We start from the raw sequence: 25,299 nt of genomic DNA, 5'->3' as shown, positions 1-25,299 counted from the left end.
AGGAGAGGTAGCCCTGCGCCTGGAACCTGCGAGAGTGTGGGGGAGGAGTGAACCTGTTCAGGGGCCTCTTGAACCCGCCTTCAGTCAGAACCTACCTCTTTGAGCCAGGGAGGGTAGCGGGTGGCTGGTAGTAGGGTCCCTTTAGCGACTTATTTGACAGACAGTAACTATTTCCCTCTCCCCCCCACGAAACCCTAAAACAAAACCTAGCGTATTTAACATTTATCTAATCTTCCAATAGGGTTTGGCGTTGTTGTCAGCCTCGGGGAGAGAGATTGGACAAATATTCTCCAAGAGGAGGAGGGCGACTCCAAGGACTTTCCCCATCAACTGCTTTTGGGGTTTCTCCACAACTTGGAAGAGTGACCCTTTTCCTGTTGTGTTGCGTGTGTGTGCTTATTCCTAGTGCTGCAACTGCTGTCCCGTAGTGACTCTGAGTTGTCCTTTCTCGCGAACTAGCTAGCAATGGCTAGTGAAGACAATAATGTCCCTTCCCCGCCACCAACAGGTGATGACGGGGGAGGTGGAGGGAAAGAAGAAACCTCTGCTGAAGAGGGTGCATTGTCCCTGAAACCAGGGCTCCCCATCAGGGGCATCAGAATGAAATTTGCCGTGTTGACGGGGTTGGTTGAAGTTGGAGAAGTATCCAATAGGGATATTGTAGAAACTGTCTTTAACCTGGTAAGTAGATACCTATTTTGTAAGCATATATTCTTATGAGTAGGTTGGGGAACTAGACGTTGAAGCTGGAGCCATGTGCTTGACTCAGACTGATGATGGCTTTTTCCATGGATGGAAGCACAAAATTCTGCTGACCTAAATGAAAGAATTTTTTGTATTTTTCAATTTAAGAGGAATTATGTAAATGTAGGTGCTTCAGGTTTTGTGAAACTGAACCGGTACCACTTTTGTGCTAAGGAAATAATTGTCGCTTGGAAGTATTTTGTGGGGGTTCCAGTGGGGAAGTTTTATTATATAAACATTGTTTTTTCTTGGGATGTATGTAACTAAGTCTGCATTCCTCTTCAACATTTTAAAGATATTTTTGTCTTTTTTTGGACTTGAGAAATAAATGCCCTATGTACTTACTTACTCTTTTGAGTTGGCCTAGGTTGCATTTTGCTGTAAGTTTTGAACATGAAAGTTTTGTTCATAGATGAACAAAGATTTGTTCATGATGAAAGATTAATTTGCTACAAAGTCAGTATTTATATTTTGATCAGTTTTATTTTAGACATAATTAACAAAAATTGAATTTTGGAATGGATTTGGGTTACATCTTGTGAAAATTGAATGGCAGTTTGAAAAGAGGATTGTGGCAGAATCAGTCTAACCAAATCTATTTCTTTAGTAAATGCATGTCTAACTATAAGGCATATTTGGTCTTTGGAAGCTGCTGGTTATACTCAGAACTTTGTTATTTTTGAAAGGTGGATATGCAATACTTTTTCTCTACTCCATTCTTAAAAATGGTTATTTCTAATGGGGGTGTTTTAGATTTCTGTACTGCAACTTCTGTTGCCCATCAGTTTATGGAATGAAAAGTAAGTTTGGCCTTAAAAATACTTCCACCTCTTCTGCCTACTTACCTGTGTTAGGAAGATAACGGATTGGAACAAATATGAATGTATAATGCTGTAATAACTATTTAGTACTCTTCCCTTTTGCTTCTGTGTTTTCAAGATTAGGCTTGTTTTATTCCAGGGCAGTTAATTATTTCCTTAACTAGACCTTTACTAATAGTCTGGTCACCTGCAGTACAACTTCTAGAATGAGAAAGGAGCTAAATGAAATTCACTTACTTTTGGAGTATAAAAACTCCAATAGGGTATTTCTCTACCATTTTATTTGTTTATTTAGAAAGAACAGACACATATATACACATTTTTAAAAACCTATATATTATGGAAATGTTCACATATATACAAAAACAGGATAGTTCTCTAGTATCCATTATCCAGTTTTAACAATTATTAAACTTTGGGGATCTAGTGTGTTTGTGGTCTTTAGAAGTTTGTAAGTCTCAAAGAGATAAATGGTAAATTGATTCATTCCTTTACCTCAAAATAGACTTGAAAATAGACTTTTTTTTTTAAGATTCCTTTTTCTGTTTCTAAACGTCATCTTCCTTGGATGACAGACAGAAATCTGTGGTAGTGATATAGCCCATAATTAGTTGTTTGTGTATGAAATACAACATTCTTCTGGCAGAAAGAGGATTCCAACTCCTTTAGAATGCCCTGTGTGAAGGTGGATCACCAAATATGAGTCATCTGCATTTTATTAAGGAAAATCCAAATCCTGAAGAAATGGTTTACTTATATGCTGTCTATAATTGTAGGCCTGTTAGAGATACAAGATTATTGGTTAAATTCTGCACAGCTGTATGTTTTCAGAGTAATAGGTGTCCCTTATAAAGGAGAGGGAAACTCTGTTCAGTTACACCTCTTCTTTACTTACGGTCATTCTCTTCTTATGTAGAGCACAGAATTAGATTAGTTCCTCCCTTTTCCATTCTACCTTACAGTACTTTACATGTTCCTTCATGGATATGTATGGTCTTGGCCAGTCTTTAGAAAATCTTGAGAACTGAAGTTTTGGGAATCTGATAAGCTAGTCCATCTCAACATTGTTAGTTCTACAGCACCTAAATATTTCCTGATAGTTATCAGCTTTAATCTTAATTCTGCTTAAAGAAGGAAATATTAATAATCATGATTTTACAAACGTTATGATGTTTACTATTTGCCAGGCAGTGGGTCAAGTGATTTACATATGTTTTTAAATTCTTTGAACAACTGTTTAATATATATCTCATTTTATGGATGAGTAGACAGAGACACTGAAAGGTTGAGTAGATTGCCTACTATTTGGTGATTCTTAGAATGGCCACCTTTCTAGGAGTACATCTGTCTGTTGAGTTGATATAGAATTGTTTGCTTCTCTGAGCAGGTATTTATAGCTCAGGTATAACTTTCCTCATATAAGGACACCTAATATTAATGATGAACTCTCCATCAGTATAATTCAATTCTTCTTCTTCTTCTTTTTTTTTTTTTAAGAGAGAATGAGCATGAGCTGGGGGGATGGAGAAGGGCAGAGGGAGAGGGAAGGAATCTTCAGCAGATTTACCTGACTTGGGGATTGATCTCATGACCCCGAGATCATCATGTGAGCCTAAGTCAATCCAAGGCTTAACTGACTGTGCTACACAGGTGCCCCCCATTTCTTCCTCTAACATTCCAATAGCTTTCACAAAACTGCTTTAAAGAGTAAAACAAAAAACAGCTTTAAAGCAAAAACATTTTTCTGGCCATTCAGTTGTTTCTTTACTTGGCATGCAGATGTAGAAAGTTTATCATTACACTTTTTATAGTCAGTATATTGGATTAAAATGTATAAAATTGTGAAAAACTAGAATACAGACAGAAGAATATGTAATATGTGTAAGTTATTAAGTCTTACAATGATATAAGCCCTGTGAGTCTGGCTTACTTAGCCCAGTATATTACCAGTATGACTGAATCCTTCCGTATGTGTGTTCTGCTTTATTCTACTATCTTCACTGGATTTTTCATTAGTAAGTTTAAACTACTATTTATAGCAATTATAACTTTTTCCTATTTTTGATGCATTTTGTTAAAATAGATCATGTCCTACTGATTGTTTTTTTACTGATTACATGTTAGCTACTTAAAGTAATAATGTCTGTGCTGTTAAAATTAATAACTTCCCTTTCCCTGGAGTTGTCCAAATTAGTGGTTGAGCCATACATCCAGAGATCTTTACAAAGTGCTCTCTCCTAAATTTGCTAATGTAGCTTGACCTTACTGTAACTTGACTAAAATTCCTTTGAAATTTACCACTGTTCTTATAATTTCTCTTGCAAATCTGTTTTAAAGGTTTTGATTAATAGTACACCTTTGTATTCAAGTGTTTCAAACTTCTAGGCAACTTTTACGTTTTTCTAGTTGCAGCTTTAAACCATTTCATTTTTTCTTATCTGTGTGCTAAACTAATTTGTCAGACATTTGGACCCAGAAAAATTAAGGTATTGGCATGTTTTCAGAGACTTGCTGCTGAGTTTAACTTCCATCAGGCCTTTAAAGGTATTCAATTCAAGAAAAGAGTTTCCCATGGGCTAGTGACAAATACATGTTTTAATAAAACTTGTTTAAAAAGTATATTATTTTAATTAAAATGTTAAATCTTAAAAAGTGGAATATAATTTTTCATGACCCACTATATGTCATTTGATATAGGTCCTGCTAAAGATATTAATGGTGCAAACTTACAATAACTATAGGAGCTGAGCATATCACATAGAGGTTCCGTTCGTATTGACTGTCTGCAGAGGGTGTGCTTATAGACTTAGAAAGGCAGCTTCTGTTCCATTCTGGTTTGTTGTTGGACGATAGTAACATGGGCCCAAAGGTGTCATACCTTTTGATTTTCCAGGAAGAATTGGAAATTAATATTTAAAAAAATAACATTTTTAAATGTCCTATTAAAATACTGCAAACTACTGTGTGAGACATATAAAATTGCAGGTAGTTATTTTTCAAGTGTTTATATGAACATTTATTAGAAAGATAGTAACAAATTAGCAAGTTTAAAAGAATAAAAAAAAGATAATAGCACAAAATGCTTCTTAATGTTCTCCCCCAACCCCCATAAATTTGTACATCATGTTATAAGTAATAGGAAACTTGAACTGGTTTTAAACACAGTAAAAAGGATTTATAGGCTTATTTATCTCCAAGTCCAAAGGTAGGGCAAGACTTACGGTAATACAGTAATATTAAAGATCACTTTCTTTCCGTTTCGAAAGTTCTGCTTTCTTCAGTCTGTTGCTGTTCCTCTCATGATTGTAGGAAGGCTGCCAGTGGTGGTTGGGACCATATATATTTTTGTTCACATCTCTTGGGAGAGCCTCAGTGTCCTAACATTCCAAATAAGGGTCTGGACCTGATTACTGAAAGAGTGACTGTGGTCATTGAAATGGTTGATTGGCTTAAGCAAACCGGGGCCAACTACTATACCTAAGGATGGGGTTAATTTTCTCTGAACTACGTGGCCTGTCTGGTGAGAGGTGGATACGCAAATAAAAATCTGGGCAAGAGATTGAAAGGGTAGGGGTGCCTGGGAGGCTCAGTTGGTTAAATGTCTGACTTTGGCTCAGGTCATATTCTTGGGGTCCTGGGGTCTAGCCCTGAGTCAGTCTCCATGCTGGGTGTAGAGCCTGGTTGGGATTCTTTCTTCCTCTGCCCCTTGGATGCTTGCATGCATGCACTCTCTCCCTCTCTCTCTCAAATAAAATCTTTAAAAAAAAAATTGAAAGGGTAAATGAATAGTTGGATAAGCAACCGATAATGTCCACTATTCTTTTCAAAGGTATTTGTTTAAAGAGGAAAAAAGTCATTCATGAACTCAACATCCTATTGCGATTTTGAGCAAGTTTTAAAAAACTCTTTGTACCATAGTTTTTCCTCTGTACAAGGGGGAAACTACACTTAGGATTATATGAATAAATACTTGTAAAACATTTAAAATAATGTGTGGCACATTGAGTGCTATTATAAGTATTTACTGTTATTTTAAGATCTGTAGTTTAGACAGTTAAATCATCATATTCCAACCTTAAAATTTTTTGTTTCTATATAGCTGTTACCAGCCTTATTGGCTCTGCAGTATACTATGTACTCCTTCTGAATTTATTTAATAGTCATTGTGATTTTTCAGACTTGTTTTTAAGTGCTTTTGTTGAGGTGTAATTTATGTACCATAAAAAAATCACTTGTTTTTAGTAAACAATTTAGTGATTTTTATTAAGTTTACAGAGCTGTGCAGGCATTACCACAATCTAATTTTAGAACATTTACATCCTGTGTTCAAGATGTTTCATAGTTTTAGCTCTTGCATCTAGGCCTGTGATCCATTTTGAGTTGATTTTTAAAAAAGGTTTTATATGTTCAAGTAATCTTTATACCCAACATGGGGCTCAAACTCACCACCTTGAGATCAAGAGTCCCACCCTCTGACTAAGCCAGACAGGTGCTCCCATTTTAAGTTGATTTTTGTATATGACAGAATGAGATAGGGTCTAAATTCACCTTTTTGTATTTGGGTATTACCACTCTGTTGAAATAGGTATTCTTGCTGCTGAGTTTTGTCAAAAATTGGTTTACCATAAGTGTAAGGATTTATTTGGACTTTTCCCCTTTGATCTGTATTTCTGTTCTTTACCACAGCCACTCTGTCTTAATTACTGTAGCTTTGTAGTAAGTTTTGAAATAGGGATGTGTGTCCTTTTTATTTATTTATTTTTTTCAAGGTTGTTTTGGCTATTCTTGGTTCTTTGCATTTCTGCATTAGTTATAGGATCAGCTTGTCTGTTTCTGCGAAAAAGCAGGCTGGGATTTTGATGGGGAGGTGTTGAATCTATAGTTAACTTTGAAGAATATTGAGTTTTCCATCCCATGAATATGCACTTGTCTTTCCATTTCTTGTGGTTTTCCTTAATTTCTTTAATGTTTTATAGTTTTCACTGTAGGAGGAGATGAATTATTTGAGTAAAAAAAAATTTTTTTTTTTTTTTTAAAGATTTATTTATTTATTTGACAGAGAGAGAGATCACAAGCAGGCAGAGAGGCAGGCAGAGAGAGAGGAAGGGAAGCAGGCTCCCTGCTGAGCAGAGAGCCCGATGTGGGACTCGATCCCAGGACCCTGAGATCATGACCTGAGCCGAAGGCAGCGGCTTAACCCACTGAGCCACCCAGGCGCCCAGCTATTGATGCTTCTTTGGGTAGCTTTGTGCATTGAAATTTCTAGACGGGAATAAATGGTTCAAAGTATATGAACATTTATGTAGGTCATGAATAGATATTGTTAGCTTGTTTATTAATGTTTACAATCAAAAGACATGTAGGTGAACTGATGAATTTTAAAAGCTTCATAGTTTCTTGGAAGTGATAGGTTTGATCATTTAAGTCCCTGCAGGTACCCATTCATGTTTCCATTAAAATTAGTTCATTTTAAATTGAGAAATCATTTAGAAAACTGAAAAATCAGAATTTGTCTTTTATTTGTGAATAGAGAAAGCTTTTTGTTTTTCAAACTGACCTAGCCTAATTTATCTAGTATATCTAATTTTTATATTATAAAGTCTCTCTTTCCAAACATATATTTTTTAAAATAGTTTTAATAGGGGCGCCTGGGTGGCTCAGTGGGTTAAAGCCTCTGCCTTGGTCATGATCCCAAGGTCTTGGGATCCAACCCCACATTGGGCTCTCTGCTCTCCAGGGAGCCTGCTTACTCCTCTCTCTCTTTCTGCCTGCCACTCTGCGGTCTCTGTCAAATAAATAAATAAAATCTTAAAAAAAAAAAAAAGATTAAAAAAATAAAATAGTTTTAATAGTTTTTTTATATATGTGAAAGAAAAGTATTCAGAATGCATTTTTGTTTTATATACTTAGTAAATTGTCTTATCTTTGTACCTCTAGAATTTTTTAGTGTTGGTACTTCAAAAATGTTTGTTAAATGGAAATTTTCTAATCTTATCATTGATAAATTATAATCATTAGGAACCCTAGTTTTTTTTGTTCTTTCCTGCAAAAGATATGTTGTTAAGACCTTAATCCATATTTCTTTCATTATTTCCTGACTATTTCTTATGAAGATAATTTTAAGGTAGCTTGAATTTTTCATTGTGAAATTTTGAGTTACCTCAATATCTGTTTAACCACTAAGAAATAATTTTGTTAGTTTATTTTCAGGATATTCTCTTATAACCTGCTTTAAAGTAGTTTTTTCTTTTCTCTAGTATTATGTCATGTAATGGGATATATATATATACTCAGAGACCTACTTGTATTTAGTGAGTGTTTCTAGTGAGTCTTGACTTGAAAACTGTTGGGACAATACACAAAGTGAAAAACAAAGAAACAATAAAGAAATGTAGAGAGTACATGAATTCTTTCTCATTTGCTAAACTAATTGCATCAAATACTACTCGTTTTAGATTTTAAAGGTGTTTTGTGTGTCTTTGTATATCTTTTCTGATATCTTTGTATATCTTTTCTCATGATTTAATTGGATTTGTATAAGGGTAATATATGCGACTGAAATGTGCTGTGTCAAGTACAGAATGTCTTGATGGAGTTTGTGGAAGTTTGCATATTAGGGATTTTTTAGTGCAGATTCTTACTATGGGTGGGAAATTGGACACCAAATGACTTTTAAGGTTATGTAACTATCTGATGTTCATGCTCTAGTTTTTGTTAGAAATTGCATCTGGGTGTTTGCATTTATTTCCCACACTTCTTTTTACCAGAGTTATCAGTCTTTTAGTAATTCATATTCTAAAAAAATTATAGTTTTAGAGAGAGCTGAGAGGCTGGATTTTCCATTTATATTCTTAGAGAAAGATGAAAACTAATGAGGTCTCAATTATTGCTTGGGAACTGAAAAAGATATTTTTTGTCTACTATCTTTATTCAACGAATATTAACTTCATTGGTGTGGTATTTTTATAAGCTACAGTAAATCTTAGAAAGCTATGAGAATTTAAAGTAATTAGGCCTCTGATGAGGTGTTTGGATTTTGTTGTTTCTGGGTGAAAATACTTTTCTCATAAGGTAATATAAATATGTAATCTTTTAAAAATTCTATTTATTTATTTATTTTTTTATGACAGCATGTATGTGGGGGATGAGTGGCAGAGGGAGAGGTAGAGAATCCCAGGTGGACTTCGTGCTGAGCCAGTCCTATGCCGGGCTTGATCTCATGATTCTGTGATCAGACCTGAGCCAAAATCAAGAGTTGCATGCTTAAAGGACTGGGCCACCCAGGCACCCAATACAAGTATTTTATATCTAGATTGAATATCTAGTTGAATCTAGATATAAAATACTTGTATAATATATAATAAATACAACTATTTATATGTAGTTGAATCTAGTCTTCATGATCTTTGGGCTTTAGTATCTTGAATAAAATCATTATATTTCAGAGCTTATAGATAGCATTTGTATATGAAGACGTTTTAACACGAAGCTTTTTTAAAAAAAGTGTTGGTTTTATGTTAATACATCAAACTTAAAAAAACAGTCCTGATAATAATATGATAGTTAATCAGTTTCAAATGGGTGCCAGCAAATCTAGGGGTGCCTGGCTGGCTCAGTTGGAAGAACTTGTGATTCTTGATCGTGGGATTGTGAGTTTGGTCCCCACACTGGGTGTAGAGATTGCTTAAAAAAAACTTTAAAAACAAACAAAAATCCAAATCTTTTTTTGAAATGAAGTAGGCATGGATTTAAGAGACTGATTGGTATATGAAATGCGGGAAAAATTTTAATTATTAAAGAAAATTATATAACGGTATTATAAAATGGTTAACATTATCACCAACTTATTTTCTTATATCAAATTTCTATGAAATTAATAGACATGAAGCAGACACTAAATCCACGACATTTTATTTTATTTCATTTTTTTAAAGATTTTACTTATTTATTTGACAGAGAGAGAGATCACAAGTAGGCAGAGGCAGGCAGAGAGAGGGGGGGAAGCAGGCTCCCCACTGAGCAGAGAGCCCAATGTGGGGTTCGATCCCAGGACCCTGAGATCATGACCCGAGCCGAAGGCAGCGGCTCAACCCACTGAGCCACGCAGACGCCCCATAAATCCACAACATTTTAGAATAATGTTCCTTATTATAGGTGTCTGTGGATGGGCAAGGGGAGTGCCAGTGGTCAGAAGTGTGAGTGGGTAATTTTGTTAGTTTACTAAAACATTAGGTGGATTTATGGTTCTTAATCTATTTTTAAAGATTCTTTGGGTTCCTAGTTTTTATTTTTGGTGTTGGTGAGATGATCTGTGGCTCTTGAAGTAGGGGGAACATATGTTGATAATTGATATGTTTTTGAATTGAAATTAATGTTATTTTGAGTTATAATAGATAATAGCAATATTTAAGACTAACTGAGCGTGCCAGGTTCTGTGCGCTGTATTAACCCAGTTTAATTCCTATATTTCACACAGTTAGGCAGGTATTACGTGTTTCTGCCAAAATACCTTGTGTTCTGCAAAAGTGGACTAAATAGTAGGATTTATGGGTGAAAAATAGGATTGGGGTGTGCCATTCAAAATCTGTGGCTCCTTGTGACCAGAATACTAAAAAAATCAATGATAATCCTGATGAAAATATTAGGAACATTAAATCTCTGCTGTATGGCTTCCCTTATTAATTCATTGTTTTAATACAGTGAGAAATATCTTTGCAGTTTTTTCTTTTGTACTTGCAGATTGTTGGATACTGAACATTGTGGAAAAAGTATACTAGTTCTTGAAGTTATTAAAACAGGTACTATTTGTGTTAAAGGAAAGCAATTCTGCAAATTTTTAGGTTTTCATAAGATCTTTACATATTTCCAAGTATTTCTTTTTAATTCTGTTGGAAAAAATTACATATAAACCAAGATCACATCCACACTTTTCCTACATTATTCTACTCTTTAACAATCCTGTAGGAGGTAATGCAAGACAAAGATGTAAGTTACAGCAGAACAGACTGTGCTATTAGAATATTCACTTTATAAATGGTGAAACTGAGATAGTATAAGTAGCTAGCTCAAGTCACAGAGCAAGTAATATTGCTGAGATTCAAGCTCAGGGAATCCACAACCTGAGCTCTTAAGCTGTATATGGTTTATAATTACAAAAAACCTTAAATGTAAGAAAGTGGCTTAAGGCATCTTTCAATTGTGTAATTGAATAATAACTCTGGGAAAGTAGATTGTTTAGGAGCTGCCTAACATAGTCAAGATTGTCTTGTGGAAGGTAGGTCCCCCCACCCTATTTTATTTTTTAATTTTTTAAAATTTTAAAATATATATATATATATATATATATATATATATATATTTTATTTGACAAACTGAGATCACAAGTAGGCAGAAAGGCTAGCAGAGAGAGAGGAGGAAGGAGGCCCCCTGCTGAGCAGAGAGCCTGATGGGAAGGCTGGATCCCAGGACCCTGGGATCATGACCTGAGCCGAAGAGGCTTTAACCCACTGAGCCACCCACGCGCCCCCCCCCCCCCCCCCCCCCCCCCCGTCCCACTTTAAATAACAAAAATGCATGTTAAGAAAAGAGAGGTTTTAGTGAATTGTTATTTTTATTTCAATTAATTATTTTTTTTTGAATGTGATTTTTGAATTGGTTGGAATTAGTGACATAGCTAATCATTATGCAAGATATTGGAATTTGCTTTTTTACATTCATGGTTAAGATTTAGTTAACTTAGGGGTGCCTGGGTGGGTTAGTCAGTTAATGCCAGGGTGCTCCCTGCTCAGTGTGGAGCCTGCTTCTCCCTCTCCCTCTGCCTCTCTCCTTCTCCCCGCTTGTGCTCTCTCTCTCGCTTATGTGTACTCTGTCTCTCAAACAAAAAAAAATCTTAAAAAAAAAAGAAGGGGGGGGGCCTTGGGTGGCTCAGTGGGTTAAAGCCTCTTCAGCTTAGGTCATGATCCCAGGGTCCTAGGATCAATCCAGTATCCGTGCTCTCTGCTCAGCAGGGAGCCTGCTTTCTCCTCTCTCTCTGCCTCTCTGTCTACTTGTGATCTTTATCTGTCAAATAAATAAATAAATAAATAAATCTTTAACAAAAAAAATAAGAGCCTACCTTCCAGCATTTAAATGGCCTTGTATATTGATCCTATCAGAAAGTAGGTTTAAAAAAAATTTTTTTTTTTTAAAGATTTTATTTATTTATTTGACAGAGAGAAATCACAAGTAGATGGAGAGGCAGGCAGAGAGAGAGAGAGGGAAGCAAGCTCTCCGCTGAGCAGAGAGCCCGATGCGGGACTCGATCCCAGGACTCCGAGACCATGACCTGAGCCGAAGGCAGTGGCTCAACCCACTGAGCCACCCAGGCGCCCCTTAAAAATTTTTTTGATTTTTTTTTTAAATTATTTTTTAAGTAAACTACCCCAACGTGGGCTGTGAACTCTTGAGATCAAGAACCAGCCAGGTTCCCCAAGAGAGTGGGACTTAAATAATTTTTTTTGTGACTATATACTGATCACTGTGAATACATTAGTAGGAAAGGATAATGCTTTTGTTTATCAGTTGCAGAAGGTAATACTAGTTTTTGTCTTTAGTTATTTGTCAGGATGTATTCATAGGCTTCTGATGTTTATCTGACCTTTCCTTGAAGTTGATTTGTTTTCATGATTTACTTAATAAAGCATCATATACTCAAATTTATGGGACAAGATTATCCTTTCTTCCTATAAATTAAGTATACATTTAACTAGGGTTTAGCTTTTAAATTTTCAAATAAGACATTTATTTAAGAAGACAATTAACTATGAACATAATTTTACATGTTGCTATTTTGACTAGATCTATCTCTTTTATGCTTTAAAAAAATGAAATTGCTTTCTTCTATGAAACATGTATCTGTTTTTAATCAGATCAGTTCATTCATTCATTCAGATAATATTTGTGTAGCAGACATGGTATACCAGGCATGGTGTCAGGAGGGTGCTGGGAATAAAACAATGAATAAGAGAGGTATGGACTTCGCCCTCATGGAGTTTAAAGTGTCAATTCTTTGGCCTCTAGGTACCCTATTTCTCTAACTATGCATCTGTCCTTCAGTTAATTAGATTTATTTTCTGATACTTTACAAGTATACCCCATTCTTACTCCTGTGTCTGTTGAAAATTAGTCATCTTTGTGACCTTTATATATTGACTACATTGATTAAATTATTAGGAGGTGGTGATGATGTCTGTCATATATCTTTTACTAAGAATTCTTTATCTTCTCTCCTTTTACCCATCTAAAACTTGTAGGAGAATAATCTAATGGTGGTATGTAAGTGAACTACAATGTGGTACTTAATTTCTGACCCTATTAGAACCCTACCTGGAATCGGGTGGCAGGGTGGCAGGGGAGGTGGAGAGAGGGAAGGATGCCATGTGGATAAATTTTTTTTTTTAAAGATTTTATTTATTTATTTGACAGAGAGAGATCACAAATAAGCAGAGAGCCAGGCAGAGAGAGGGGGAAGCAGGCTTCCCACCAATCGGAGAGCCCAACGCAGGGCCCGATCCCAGGACCCTGAAATCACGATGGAAGCGGAAGGCAGAGGTCCAACCTATTGGGCCACCCAGGCGCCACCATTTGGATGAAATTTTAATGTTCTTTATTGTTTTGCCAGTACATTTCTATTCTGACTTTTTTTGATAGAACCAAAGTTAGGGGTGCTTGGCTTATTCAGTTGGTGGTGCATGTGACTCTTAATCTTGGGGTCGTAGGTTTGAGACCCATGTTGGATGTAGAGATTACTTTAAAAAAATCTTAAAAAAAAAAACCCAAAACTGAATTTGCACTTCAGATTTTTAGTGATATTTAACAGTACCTTGGCTGTGATTTGGTTTCTTCTGTGATAATTCTGGGTAATTAATTTAAATGTTGGTGTTTAGAATATGATCTGGAATGCTGAATATTTCTGTGTATCTTTCTCTCTTCTACATCTTCAGTATACTGCACTAGTTCAGTACTTGTCACTTTTTTTCCTGTATAGTTGCATTAGTTTACTTGCTGGTTCCTGCTTCTCTAGTCTCTTCTTGTAAATATCTGCCCCAGCTCCTGGAGTATTTTATGTAAAGTTAAAATCTGATCATTTGATTTTTCCTTTCAAAATCTTTCTATAGTTTTTCATTCTTTTCTGGGTAAAGGCCAAGTACCTTAATATGACAGATAAGTAATCTGGATCTTGGCTTATATCTTTCCATTACCTTCATCAAACTTTGTGCAATATTGAACTTTGAGGCTTGAAAGTTAAGGCTCTCAAGTGACATGACATATTTCATTGATCGAGGGAAATCATATGGCCATGCTTGAGTTTCATAGGATGAAACTTCTTGCAGGCAGAGACACTGAATATTAGAGAACAGGAAGATTATATTCTTCATAGTTCTGAGATTTACTGATGTTTACTGAGTGGTTGGCTCATACGTATGTCCTGCATCTCACTCTGTTTCTTGGTTCTATTTCTGAAGTGTGTCCCTTTGTAGTTTTTTTTTTTTTTTTAATTTTTTGAGGGGCAGAGGGGCAGAGGAAGAGGGAGAGAGAATCTTAAGCAGGCTCCAGGCCCAACACATAGTCTGATGTGGGGCTTGATCTTTACAACCTTCAGATCATGACCTGAGCTGAAATCAAGAGTTTGATGCTTAACGGAGTGAGGCACCCAGGTGCCCAGTAGTTCTTTTAGTGAGGGTCTTTGAGTGGTAAACTCATTATTTGGGTAGAAATTTCCTCGTATTTCCCTTGTTCTTGAATATAGTTTAGCTGGATGCAGAATTCTAGATGACAATAATTTTAATATTTTCAAGATTGTGTTCTGTTCTCCATTTTAGTCTCTTATTGAAGTTGTCCCTGTTGTAGTCTTAATTGCGTAACTTTACAGCTAATCTGTTTTTGTGGTTGTTTTTAAAGACTTTTTTCTTTGGTTTTAGGGTTCTAATAGTTTCACCATAACTTATCTATTGGTGATTGTGCTTCCTAAATTTGAGAATTTGTGTTTTTCTGGGAGATTCTCACAAATAATGGCTTTTCTTCATATTATCTATTTTTTTTTTTAAAGGAAGATTTTTAAAATTTATTTGAGAGAGAGTGAGAGCACAAGCAGGAGGGAGGGTGAGAGGGAAAAGGAAAAGCAGACTCCTGTTGAGCTGGGAGCCCAATTCTAGGTTTGATCCCAGGACCACAGGATGATGACCTGAGCCAAAGGCAGCTGCTTAACCGACAGGTGCCCTATTTAGTTTATTTGTATTTTGGAACTCCTAATACATGACATGTTAGTTTTTTTCCATTCTATCCTGCATGTCTCTTAATCTTTCATGTTTTCAGTCTGTCTTGTGATAGTGTCTTTCTTCTGGTTTCTTCATTTCTATCTAATTTTTTGTCTCACCTATTATGAGTTTTTCTTTTTAGTGAGTGTATTTTTAGAAGTTCTTCAAATTTGTACTTTTAAAAAAATAGAATCTTCTATTTTTTTCTTTTGTCTTGGTTCTTTTATATCTTTAGTTATTCATATACACTGCTTCTGTTCTTTATTAGTTAAGTTCTATAATCTCCAAGGGGGGTTGTTTACAAAGGTGTTAGTAATCCTGGATCATGAGCTAATTTTTTAGGAGTGTTGTTTCAGAACAGTAGAGACTGTTCTGTTCATTTGTTTACTTTATTTACTTTAAGTGAGACATTTAAAAACAATGACTCAGTTTAGCCAAGTTTTAAATTCAGCATAGTATATTGTCTAAATATTTTTTTAGTTTATATTGTTAGACACTGATTTTATATTCTGTAGGTTAAATGCATTGTGCATGAAAAGTTCCCATCAAATTATTCAAGTGGGCTTTAGGAGGGAAGATTGAAATTAATCTTTTGTCCTGTGACCCAGTTATAATAAAGCTGAATCTGGCTGTAAGTCAGGGTGTGTGACTGAGTGTTGATTAAATTTAGCCAACGTAAGTGTTTTATAAGGATTATCTCATTTAATTTACAAAACAGCTACTTGACATAGTACTTTATTAAACTTGTTTTATAATGAGAAAACAGGATTGGGGAAATTAAAGATGTAAGATCGGTTTTAGACCCAGGTTGTTTGAGCCTGAATCTTCTACACTGTGTTGTACTAGGTGACTGTTAATATAAGTTGGAGGCTTGTATTAGAATTGTAGAAAATGATCACTTAACTAAGTTTCTCAAGAACTGTAATAATTGAAAAATTAGTTTATGATAATCAGAAACAATAAGAGTGATAAGCTTTGAGAAAATGAATTACCTTAAAACTTCATTGATTTAACACTGCATGCTTTAGAGGCGCCTGGGTTGCTCAGTGGTTTGGGCTGCTGCCTTTGGCTCAGGTCATGATCTCAGGGTCCTGGGATCGAGCCCCGCATCGGGCTCCCTGCTCCGCAGGAAGCCTGCTTCCCTCTCTCTCTCTCTCTCTCTCTCTGCCTGCCTCTCTGCCTACTTGTGATCTCTGTCTGTCAAATAAATAAATAAAATCTTAAAAAAACAAAAAACAAAAAACAAAACACTGCATGCTTTATTTGATTTTTTAATCACACAGTTTCCTGTGTGTCAGAGGGTGCATGATAATTTATACATGTTTAAGATATACACCAATCAATTTTCTTTGATGACCAGAGAAAAATGAAATTACCAACTCTCTATATTAGGGATTGATCATATAGCTAATTCGTGATTTATGAATATTATTCTTAACCTGCATTACTTGGGTTTTGTTCATGGTTTTGTTAATGCCTTAGCCAGACAGCCAATATGAAAGAAAAGAAAAATTTAAATTTTAGTTTTGCTGCTTATTGCTGTCTCTTGAAAAGATTTAGAAGAAGTTGAGCATTAAAGTTAAAATGGAAAAATTTGGCATACCTTTGAGAGGTTTATTTACTCTAAATTTCCACTGCTATAGAATGTAAATGTTAACTTCACTTGTGGAAATTTTTTTTTTTAATATTTTAAAGATTTTATTTATTGATCTGACAGAGAGGCAGGGGGAGTGAGAGAAGGAGAACCAGGCTTTCCACTAAGCAGGGAGTGCAAGGTAGGGCTCGATCTCAGGACCCTGGGATCATGACCTGAATCAAAGGCAGATGCCCAATACCTGAGCCATTCATGCACCCCACTTGTGAAATTTTTGAATCTTGAAAGGATGTTCTGATTCCTAATTATTATCCAAATTTGAAATGCCCCCGCCCGTGGCAGTTTCAACTGGATCCTTTTGTTCTTTTTGATCATTGTTGCCTCCAGATACTCCTCTTCTGAATCACTTAGAGATAGTTTTCCTTTTTCTCTGTCTTGCTCACCAAGACCCAGATTTCTTCCTTGATGCTGGAACTACTACTTAGGACTGTTTCCACTTCATTTATTTTTTGATTCCCTTCTGAACCCTGTTAGAGTTTTCTGGAGCTGGTCTCTGGCTGCTGTATTTGATACTGAAGTGGGAAAGAAGAAATGATTATAATCCACATTTTTCCAATAGAAATTATGGGATAATAGTAGCTAGTATTTATTGAGTACTTGTGTGACCTAGTGAGTATTACCCTTTGTCCTCATTTCTTTCCACTCTGCCTCCTTGCTTATTCAGTTCTGGAGGCACTAGCCCCCCTGCTCTAGTTTTTCTCTCTGCCTAGAAAGATCTCTCAAATATCTAATTATATTATAAATATCAATAAATGATATATAAATTATAAATTTCAAATCTTGAAATGTTTCATTCTTTCATAATCATTTTTTATAGTTTCTTCCTGAATCCTATTTTTTTTTTTTTAAGATTTTATTTATTTGAGAGAGAGAGAGTGAGAGAGAGCATGAGCAGGGGAGGGGGAGAGAGCAGCCTCCACACTGAGCAAGGGAGCCCAATGCAGGGCTCAGTCCCAGGGACCTGGGATTGTGACCTGAGTTGAGGGCAGATGCTTAACCAACTGAGCCACCCAGGTGCTGCCCCCCTCCCCTTCCTATTTTTGATATCTTATTTGAACATTTCAGTATTTCATATCTGATCTTTTTTTTTTTTTTTTGGTTGTTGTTTGGGGGTTCTGTTTCTGTAAGATTTGTTTTGCTGACTTGTTGGGGGCTGTTTCTTCATTATTTTGTGATTTTAAAAAAATTTGAGCTTATATTCTATGGACTTTATTTGTGGGGATAGTTTAAGATCTGGGTTTAAAGTGTACGCTTCTTGGCAGAATTGATATTTGCTTCTGTCATGCTCTGGTCTCTTTTTTTCTTTTTTAAGATTTTATTTTTAAGCATGGAATCTCCATACTCACTGTGGGACTTGAACTCTCAACTGCGACATTAAGAGTCCCATGCTCCTCCGACTGAGCCAGCCACGTGCCCTCATGGTCTAGTGTCATTGTCTTTTTTTTTTTTTTTAAAGATTTATTTAGTCACTTGAGAGATGGAGAAAGAAGGGGATGGGTGAGGAGTAGGGCATGAACAGGGGGAGGGACGGAGGGAGAGGGAGATCAAGCATATTCCCTGCTGAGTGGGGAGCCTGTTGTGGGGCTTGATCCCAGGACCCTGATATCATGACCTGAGCCAAAATCAAGAGTCAGCTGCTCTATTGACTAAGCTACCCAGGCACCCCTCTAGTCTTTTCTAACTCAGAATCTTTCAAAACTAAATTTTAAGTTTGAGTTTTGTTAGATCTGACACTTGATCTGTCCTCAAACTGGAGTGATAGGTGATACTTTTTTTCTCTTCTGCCTGGGTTGAGATAGGCAAATATCTCCACCATGTTCTGTGCTGAGCATTTCTGCCTATTCACCCACGGAGAGAGTGGTGGTCTTCAGATTTCCTACCTTACTTAGGCCTCCTAGCTTTTTATCCTTTTCCCTCAAGCAGCTCCTTTAGATCCAATTCGTTAATCACTATAGATTGGTGGATGCTCTCAGGGCAAGCCTCAGTGCTCACTGAAACTTTATTGTTTCCTAGCTCTAAGGATTTTTCTTGCTTTCTCTTCAGCTCAACCACTTATGAAAAACAAAACAGAACAAAACAAAAATAACCTTTTTGTTTGTTGTTGAATATTCACCATTTTAAGCAATTCTGAATCATGAATATTTTTCTGGATTTTGTAAGTTTTCTATATTGCCAGAAATGGATCTGATTTCTTTCTCCGTTTATCTGTATGACTCTGTCCTTCATTTACTTAAGAAATCTCTTTCAGATGTCTCATTAGAGGAACTTTCCTCCTGCAAACTAGTACCCCCCTCCGTCACTCTTTACCTTCTGTATCCTACTTTTGTGTGTGTTTTTTTTTTTGTATCCTACTTTATTTTTATATTATTTATTTTCTTTAGATATTTTATTTATTATGTTTCTTCTTATATAAGAACATAAGATCCCTGAGAGTAGTGACTTTCTTTTTTGTTTACTGCTTTATTGCCAGTGCTTAGTATTAGGGCCTGGCACATAGTTGGTGCTCAATAAATACATGTTAGATGAACGAATGTGCTAAGTGCTTTAAATTGATTATCTTTCCTAATACTTGTAGTAATTCTTTGAAGTAAGTAATATTAGCATCTTTAATTTTTTTTTTTTCTTCAAGACGTTATTTTTAAGTAATCTTTATACCCAGCGTGGGGCTTGAACTCAGAATCCTGGATCAGAAGTCACATACTCTACTGGATGAGCCAGGCAGGCACCCCTATCACCTGTTTTTTAAAAGTGAGGAGTCTAAGACTTGTACAGTTAACTTGCCCAAAGTCACACAAAATAGAGGAGGTAGAAATTGAACTCCAAGTAGTCTAACTTTAGAGTAGCCTGTTGTCCTAACTGCAGTGCTTTGGTGGTTGTGGTGAGGTGGGATGAGCAGGTTGATATAAAACTTGTGTAATTCTAGAGTTCAGCTCTGCTTTATATCCCATTATTTTTTTTTAGAAAATGTGTTGTAGATTTCAAATAATTTTCAAGTAAAGTTTGGAATCTAGTACGTAAATTAAGAAGCTCATACAATATTTAAAGCTAGTAAGTTTTTCTGCTCCTATTTTCATTTCTTTCATTCTTTCTATCTGCTGTCTTTAAGACATCTTAAAGATTTTGGTGAGATTATGCTAGGTTGCGTTTATTTCTTACAGTTATTTTATAAAGTAGTTAAAATATGTAATTTATTATAAGCTCTGTTTTAGTTAGAGAAGGGATACACATAAGTTAATTAGTAGATAGGAAAACAGAAGTCAGATGATTTCCCCCCAACTGAAATTCAAATCTCAGTTGGCTTAGTCTGTTAAGCCTCTGATTGGTTTTTGGTGCAGGTCATGATCTCATGGTTTTAAGATTGAGCCCTGGGTCAGGCTCCGCACTCAATGCGGAGTGTGCTTGAGATTCCTTCCCTCTCTGCCCCTCACCCCCCGACTTGTGAGTTCTTTTTTCCCTCCCTCCCTCTTTCTTCCTTTCTCTAAGATAGATAACTCTTAAAACACACACACACACACACACACACACACACACACACACACCCTGTTTTCTTTTGCATTCTTCATTTCAATGATATCATTTTAATCTTGGTTTGTCTTTCTTCCTCATTCTCACAACCAGTCTGTCACCAGATAGTCTACTTCTTAATTCTGACCCCAAATATCTCTTGAAAGGATTATTGTTAACACCTTTAAAACTGTCATTTTCCTCTGCCATACTATTCCATAGTGTGGTTTATGAGGCCGCTCCCTTCCTAGACTTTTTCCTCTGTTGTCAGGGCCACTCTGTATATTGAGCTTTCTCTTTTAATAGGTCCTGCCTCTATAACTTCTGTGCTTTTCTGTCAGCTGTTCTCTCTTCTTGGGTGCTTTTCTTCCTTCTCTGCTTGCCGTAGTCATGCTTACACTTTACTTTTACACATAATTTATATACTGTGTTTTCTAAGCACCCATTAGCTCCTTCTAAGACTTCACTCTTCCTCCGTCTCACCACAGATCTTTGGTTATAACCTATTATAGCATTTACCTCATTCTTTTATATTATGTTTTTATATATTTATCCTGCTAGACCATGAACTTGAAGGCAGAGATTATACTTTTATCATTTTTTTAAAAGTCATGTTTATTTATGTATATCTGTAGAGTAAAATTCATCCCTATTAGTTGTACAATTTGACGTATATAGTCTTGTAGCCATCATCATGATTGGGATGTAGGCTATCACCTTCAAAAAGTTCCCTTGTACACCTTTGTAGTTAGTCCTCCCTCATTCTCAGCCTTTGGCAGCCAGTGATCTAATTTCTGTCCCTATCATTCTGTCTTTTTTTGAATGTCAGTAGAAATGGAATCATACACTAGGTATCCTTTTGTGACTAGCTTCTTATATGTAATTTACTGCATTTGAGATTACTCCTTGTTCTTGCATATATTAATAGTTTGTTTCTTTTTATTGCTGCATCATATTCTATTGTATGGATGTACCACAGTTTGTTCATTCAGTCACGAAGAGGTTTCTGTTGGCCAATGAATAAAACTGCCCTAGAACATTTGCATAGAGGTCTTTGTGTGGACATGTTTTCATTTTTCCTGAGTAATACTTCAGAGGCTTTTAAACTTGAGGTAGAATGCCAAGGAAACTTCCAGTTCAAAAAGAACAAAATACAGATTGCAAGGAAAAGAAGCAGCAGCCCAAGGGAATGAAGGAGAATGAGGTAGAGGGAGAGATAAAGAGTCTTGGTGGAAATTTCCACCTTCCTCTAAACTATAGAAAAAAAAATAGAATGTACCAGTCAGCTAATAATATACCCTGTGGGGCCACAGAGCAGATAAGCTAGCTGAAAATGTGCTCATTCAAGTCAAAATTTGAGTTGCTTCAGACAAAAATACTCTTAAAATTTTATTCCATACCAAGTTTTCATGTCTTCACATTTATAGAGGATGGGTTTTCCTCATCCATACCAATGAGTTGGCATTTTCAGATACAACTTACCAGTGATTTGAGGCTTTTGGGACTGTGATGGACAATGATTTGCAATTAAGAGTATCCCCCACCCCCCACCCCCCCCCATAATGACAAGAGTTAAAATTATAGCAATACAAATATTAGAGAAATTGTGATAATGTCTTCAGGGTTATGACGATAAGATCCTTATAGGAGTATGCATGTGAATCTGTACCAAATAGGACAAAAGTCCATTCAACAAATTCACTAATTGAAAACTGTGAAAGCTTTGCACAGTGGCAGTATTGTAGCCAATGAAGGTTTATCCGAGGCGCGAATATTGCTTATTGAAAACTGTCCTATTATATCAAGCCTAAGTCTGTATCTGTTAATCTTAAATCAGATTATTAGACTTTTACCTCTAAAAAAATAAAATCAGACCCCATGTATAAGTACATGGTGATTCTAACACCATTTAAAATCCACAAGCATTCTAGGAGACAAGCAAAATGACACTGCTCTCAAAAAAGAATGATACAACACACATTGGATCCTGTTCTTGAGTATAGTACTATGACATTGAATGTATCATGGATACTATCTCCTTAATTCCATATAATTTTTGGCAGCAGACTTTAAGTTCCTAGAAAATTACTTCCTAAGGTTTGGTAACCTTAAAGTATTTCAATTCTAAAGAACAAATCGTAGAGAGTCAAAGAGAACAAACGTATAGAAGCCATATGTTATTAGTTAAAATGACTTGTGAAAGAATGTTGATAATGTTTGAAGCTGGTTGGTTGATAGGTACATATGCATTCTCTCATGCTTTAGTGTGTAAATTTGGAATATTTCATGATCTTTTTATTTTTATTGATTGCACTAGGTCAGATTTTAAACACCAGAAAGGTGGGTTGTGGGGAGAAAAAACCAAGAGAACTAGCATTGAGTGCCTCTTGGTGTTTTAATATATAACAAACTCTATGAGATAGAATCAACCCTATTTTACATAAAAGAAAATTGAGAATCAGAGAGGTAAATTTTCTTGCCTGGGATCACAAAGGAGTTAACTGGTATTTACAACCACAGAAAGGAGGAAGAAAGAAGGGAAGGGAAAAAAGGAAGGCAGTAGGATAGTTGAAGGAAATAAACCCCACCACTGTACTAATACACAAAAGACAAAATTAGAGAAATACAATTTTTAGAAAGCTCTACAAGTTAGAAGATGCTTGTAAAATTATTCAATGACAGTATTCAAGGGAAAAAAAAGACAAAAATACAATGTGTTTGAAAACCTGTAATTATTCTCAATCTGTAGATACTTGTGAATTTTTTCCTAGCTCCGACATACCAAATCTTATAGAAATTTCATTTCTGCCATGCTACTAGCCAGCTATACACATGTACTATATATGTACACACACATGTATTTACCAAAATTGTCCTAAAAATTGGTAAAATTGATTTGTGTGGAGGCTGTGAGTATATAAAACAAATTTTAGTCCTGAGAGTTTGAGTCAAATTTTGATAGAGGTGGTAAAAAATCATATTTCTAAATATGAAACGTTAATGGGTGTTTTTTATGTTCACCTTTTCATACATGATTTCGGAATTTCTTTTAGAGCTGCGTTTTGCTTTCTATTAGTGAAAATAATGATACAAAACATTTGCATTTCTCATTGCGTTTATAATTACTTTTGAAGTAAATTTGAAATAGTGAAATGTTTCCCTTGATATCTTTTATTTTACATTTTTTATTAATTTTTTTAATCTTAACATTTTAAAAATGGTTTATTTATTTTGGGGGGGAGGGGCAGAGCTGCATGCTCTGAATGAACCAGCCAGGCACCCCACAGTAGTTCTGTTTTTAATTTTTTGAGGAACTTCATACTGTTTTCCACAGCACCTATACCAGTTTGCGTTCCCACCAACAGTGCTTTTTTCTCCACGTCTTTGCCAATACTTGCTTCTTGTGGTTTTGACTTTAGCCATTCTGACAGTTGTGAGATGGTGTCTTACTGTAGTTTTGATTTCTGTTTCCCTGATGATGAGTGATGTTGAGCATTTTTTTGTGTCTGTTGGCCCCCCATGTATTGTCTTTGGAGAAATGTCCATTTTTTGTTTTTTAAATTTTTTTATTTTTTATAAACATATAATATATTGAAATGTCCATTTTTTAATTGGGTTTTTGTTTTTTGGTGTTGAGTTGTCTATGTTCTTTGTGTATTTTGGATACTAACTATTTAGCACATTTGCAAATATCTTCTCCCATTTTGCAAGTTGTTTTTTTTTTGTTTGTTTGTTTGTTTTTTTTTTTTTAAAGATTTTATTTATTTATTTGACAGAGAGAAATCACAAGTAGATAGAGAGGCAGGCAGAGAGAGAGAGGAAAGCAGGCTCTCCGCCGAGCAGAGAGCCCGATGCGGGACTCGATCCCAGGACTCTGAGATCATGACCTGAGCCGAAGGCAGCGGCCCAACCCACTGAGCCACCCAGGCGCCCTGCAAGTTGTTTTTTAGTTTTGTTGATTGTTTTCTTTGCTGTGCAAAAGTTTTTCATTTTGATATAGTCCCAGTAGTTTATTCTTGCTGTTGCTTCCCTTGCCTCAGGGAACATACCTAGAAAGAAGTTGCCATGGCTGATATCAGAGAAATTACTGCGTGTACACTCTTCTAGGGTTTTTATGGTTTCATGCCTCACATTTTATTCCATAACAAGTTTTCCATTTTGAGTTTATTTTTGTGTTTGGTATAGGAAGGTGGTCCAGTTTCATTCTTTTGCTCTTCAGTTTTCCTGACACCATTGTTGAAGAGACTTTTCCCCATCGCATATTCTTGCCTGGTTTGATGAAGATAATTAACCATACAATCATGGGCTTGTTTCTGGGCTTTCTGTCATATTCCATTGATCTGTGTGTCTGTTTTTGTGGTAGTACTATACTATTTTAATTATTATAGCTTTTTTTTTTTTTTTTTTTTTAGATTTTATTTACTTATTTGACAGGGACACAATGAGGGAGGGAACACAAGCAGGGGGAGTGGGAGAGGGAGAAGCAGGCTTCCCTCAGCAGGGATCCGGATATGGGGCTCCCTTCCAGGACCCTGGGGTCATGACCTGAGCTGAAGGCAGACGCTTAATGACTGAGCCACCCAGGTGCCCCAATTACTACAACTTTGTAATATAACTCGAAATCTGGAATTGTGATACTTTCAGCTTTGATACTTTCTGATTGTTTTGGCTGTTCAGGGTCTTTTGTGGTTCCATACAAAATTTATGTTAGTTCTAGCTTCGTGAAAAATGCTGTTGGTATTTTGATAGGGATTGCATTAAATCTGTAAATTGATTTGGGTAGTATGGACATTTTAACATTTGTTCCTCCATTCCATGAGCATGGAATATCTTTTCATTTCTTTGTGTCATCTTTAATTTCTTTTATTAGTGTTTTATAGTTTTTAAAATCATTTTTAGACAGAAACAGAGCACATGTGCATGTAAGTATGTGAGAAGGGGGCGTGGCAGAGGGAGAAGTAGAGAATCCTCAAGCTGATTCCCCACTGAGCACAAGCCCGATGCAGGGCTCTATCCCAGGACCCCAAGATCATGACCTGAGCTGATATCAAGAGGTGGATGCTCATCCTGCTGAGCCACCCAGGCGCCCCATTATCAGTGTTTTATAGTTCTTGGAGTACAGGTCTTTCACCTTCTTAGTTAAATTTATTCCTACGTATTTTATTTCTTTTGGTGCAAATTGTAAATGGGATGCTTTCTTAGTTTCTCTTTCTGCTGCTTCATTATTAGTATATAGAAGTGCAGTAGATTTCTGTACATTGATTTTGTATCCTGCGACCTT

The 25,299-nt window shown here is 35.9% G+C and overlaps 1 protein-coding gene and 1 non-coding gene across 5 annotated transcripts in view; both read left to right on the top strand.

The window, feature by feature from the left end:
- LRBA (LPS responsive beige-like anchor protein) overlaps positions 1-25,299 on the top strand; it is a 729,505-nt gene that overhangs the window by 188 nt on the left and 704,018 nt on the right. For all 4 annotated transcript variants that reach the window (XM_059373625.1, XM_059373604.1, XM_059373615.1 and 1 more), the window contains exon 2: positions 242-681. In XM_059373625.1, the coding sequence (XP_059229608.1) occupies positions 466-681 (216 nt within the window). In that variant the 5' untranslated portion in view covers positions 242-465. The remainder of the gene's footprint in view (positions 1-241; positions 682-25,299) is intronic.
- On the top strand, positions 21,738-21,878 carry LOC132008926 (U4 spliceosomal RNA). The gene has a single exon (XR_009401753.1). It is a non-coding gene; the product is annotated as a U4 spliceosomal RNA (small nuclear RNA).

The sequence above is a fragment of the Mustela nigripes genome, chromosome 1 (assembly GCF_022355385.1).
Source record: "Mustela nigripes isolate SB6536 chromosome 1, MUSNIG.SB6536, whole genome shotgun sequence".
Classification (NCBI taxonomy): domain Eukaryota; kingdom Metazoa; phylum Chordata; class Mammalia; order Carnivora; family Mustelidae; genus Mustela; species Mustela nigripes.
Note: the sequence above shows the minus strand (reverse complement) of the source record. Positions and strands in the feature narration are given on the sequence as shown.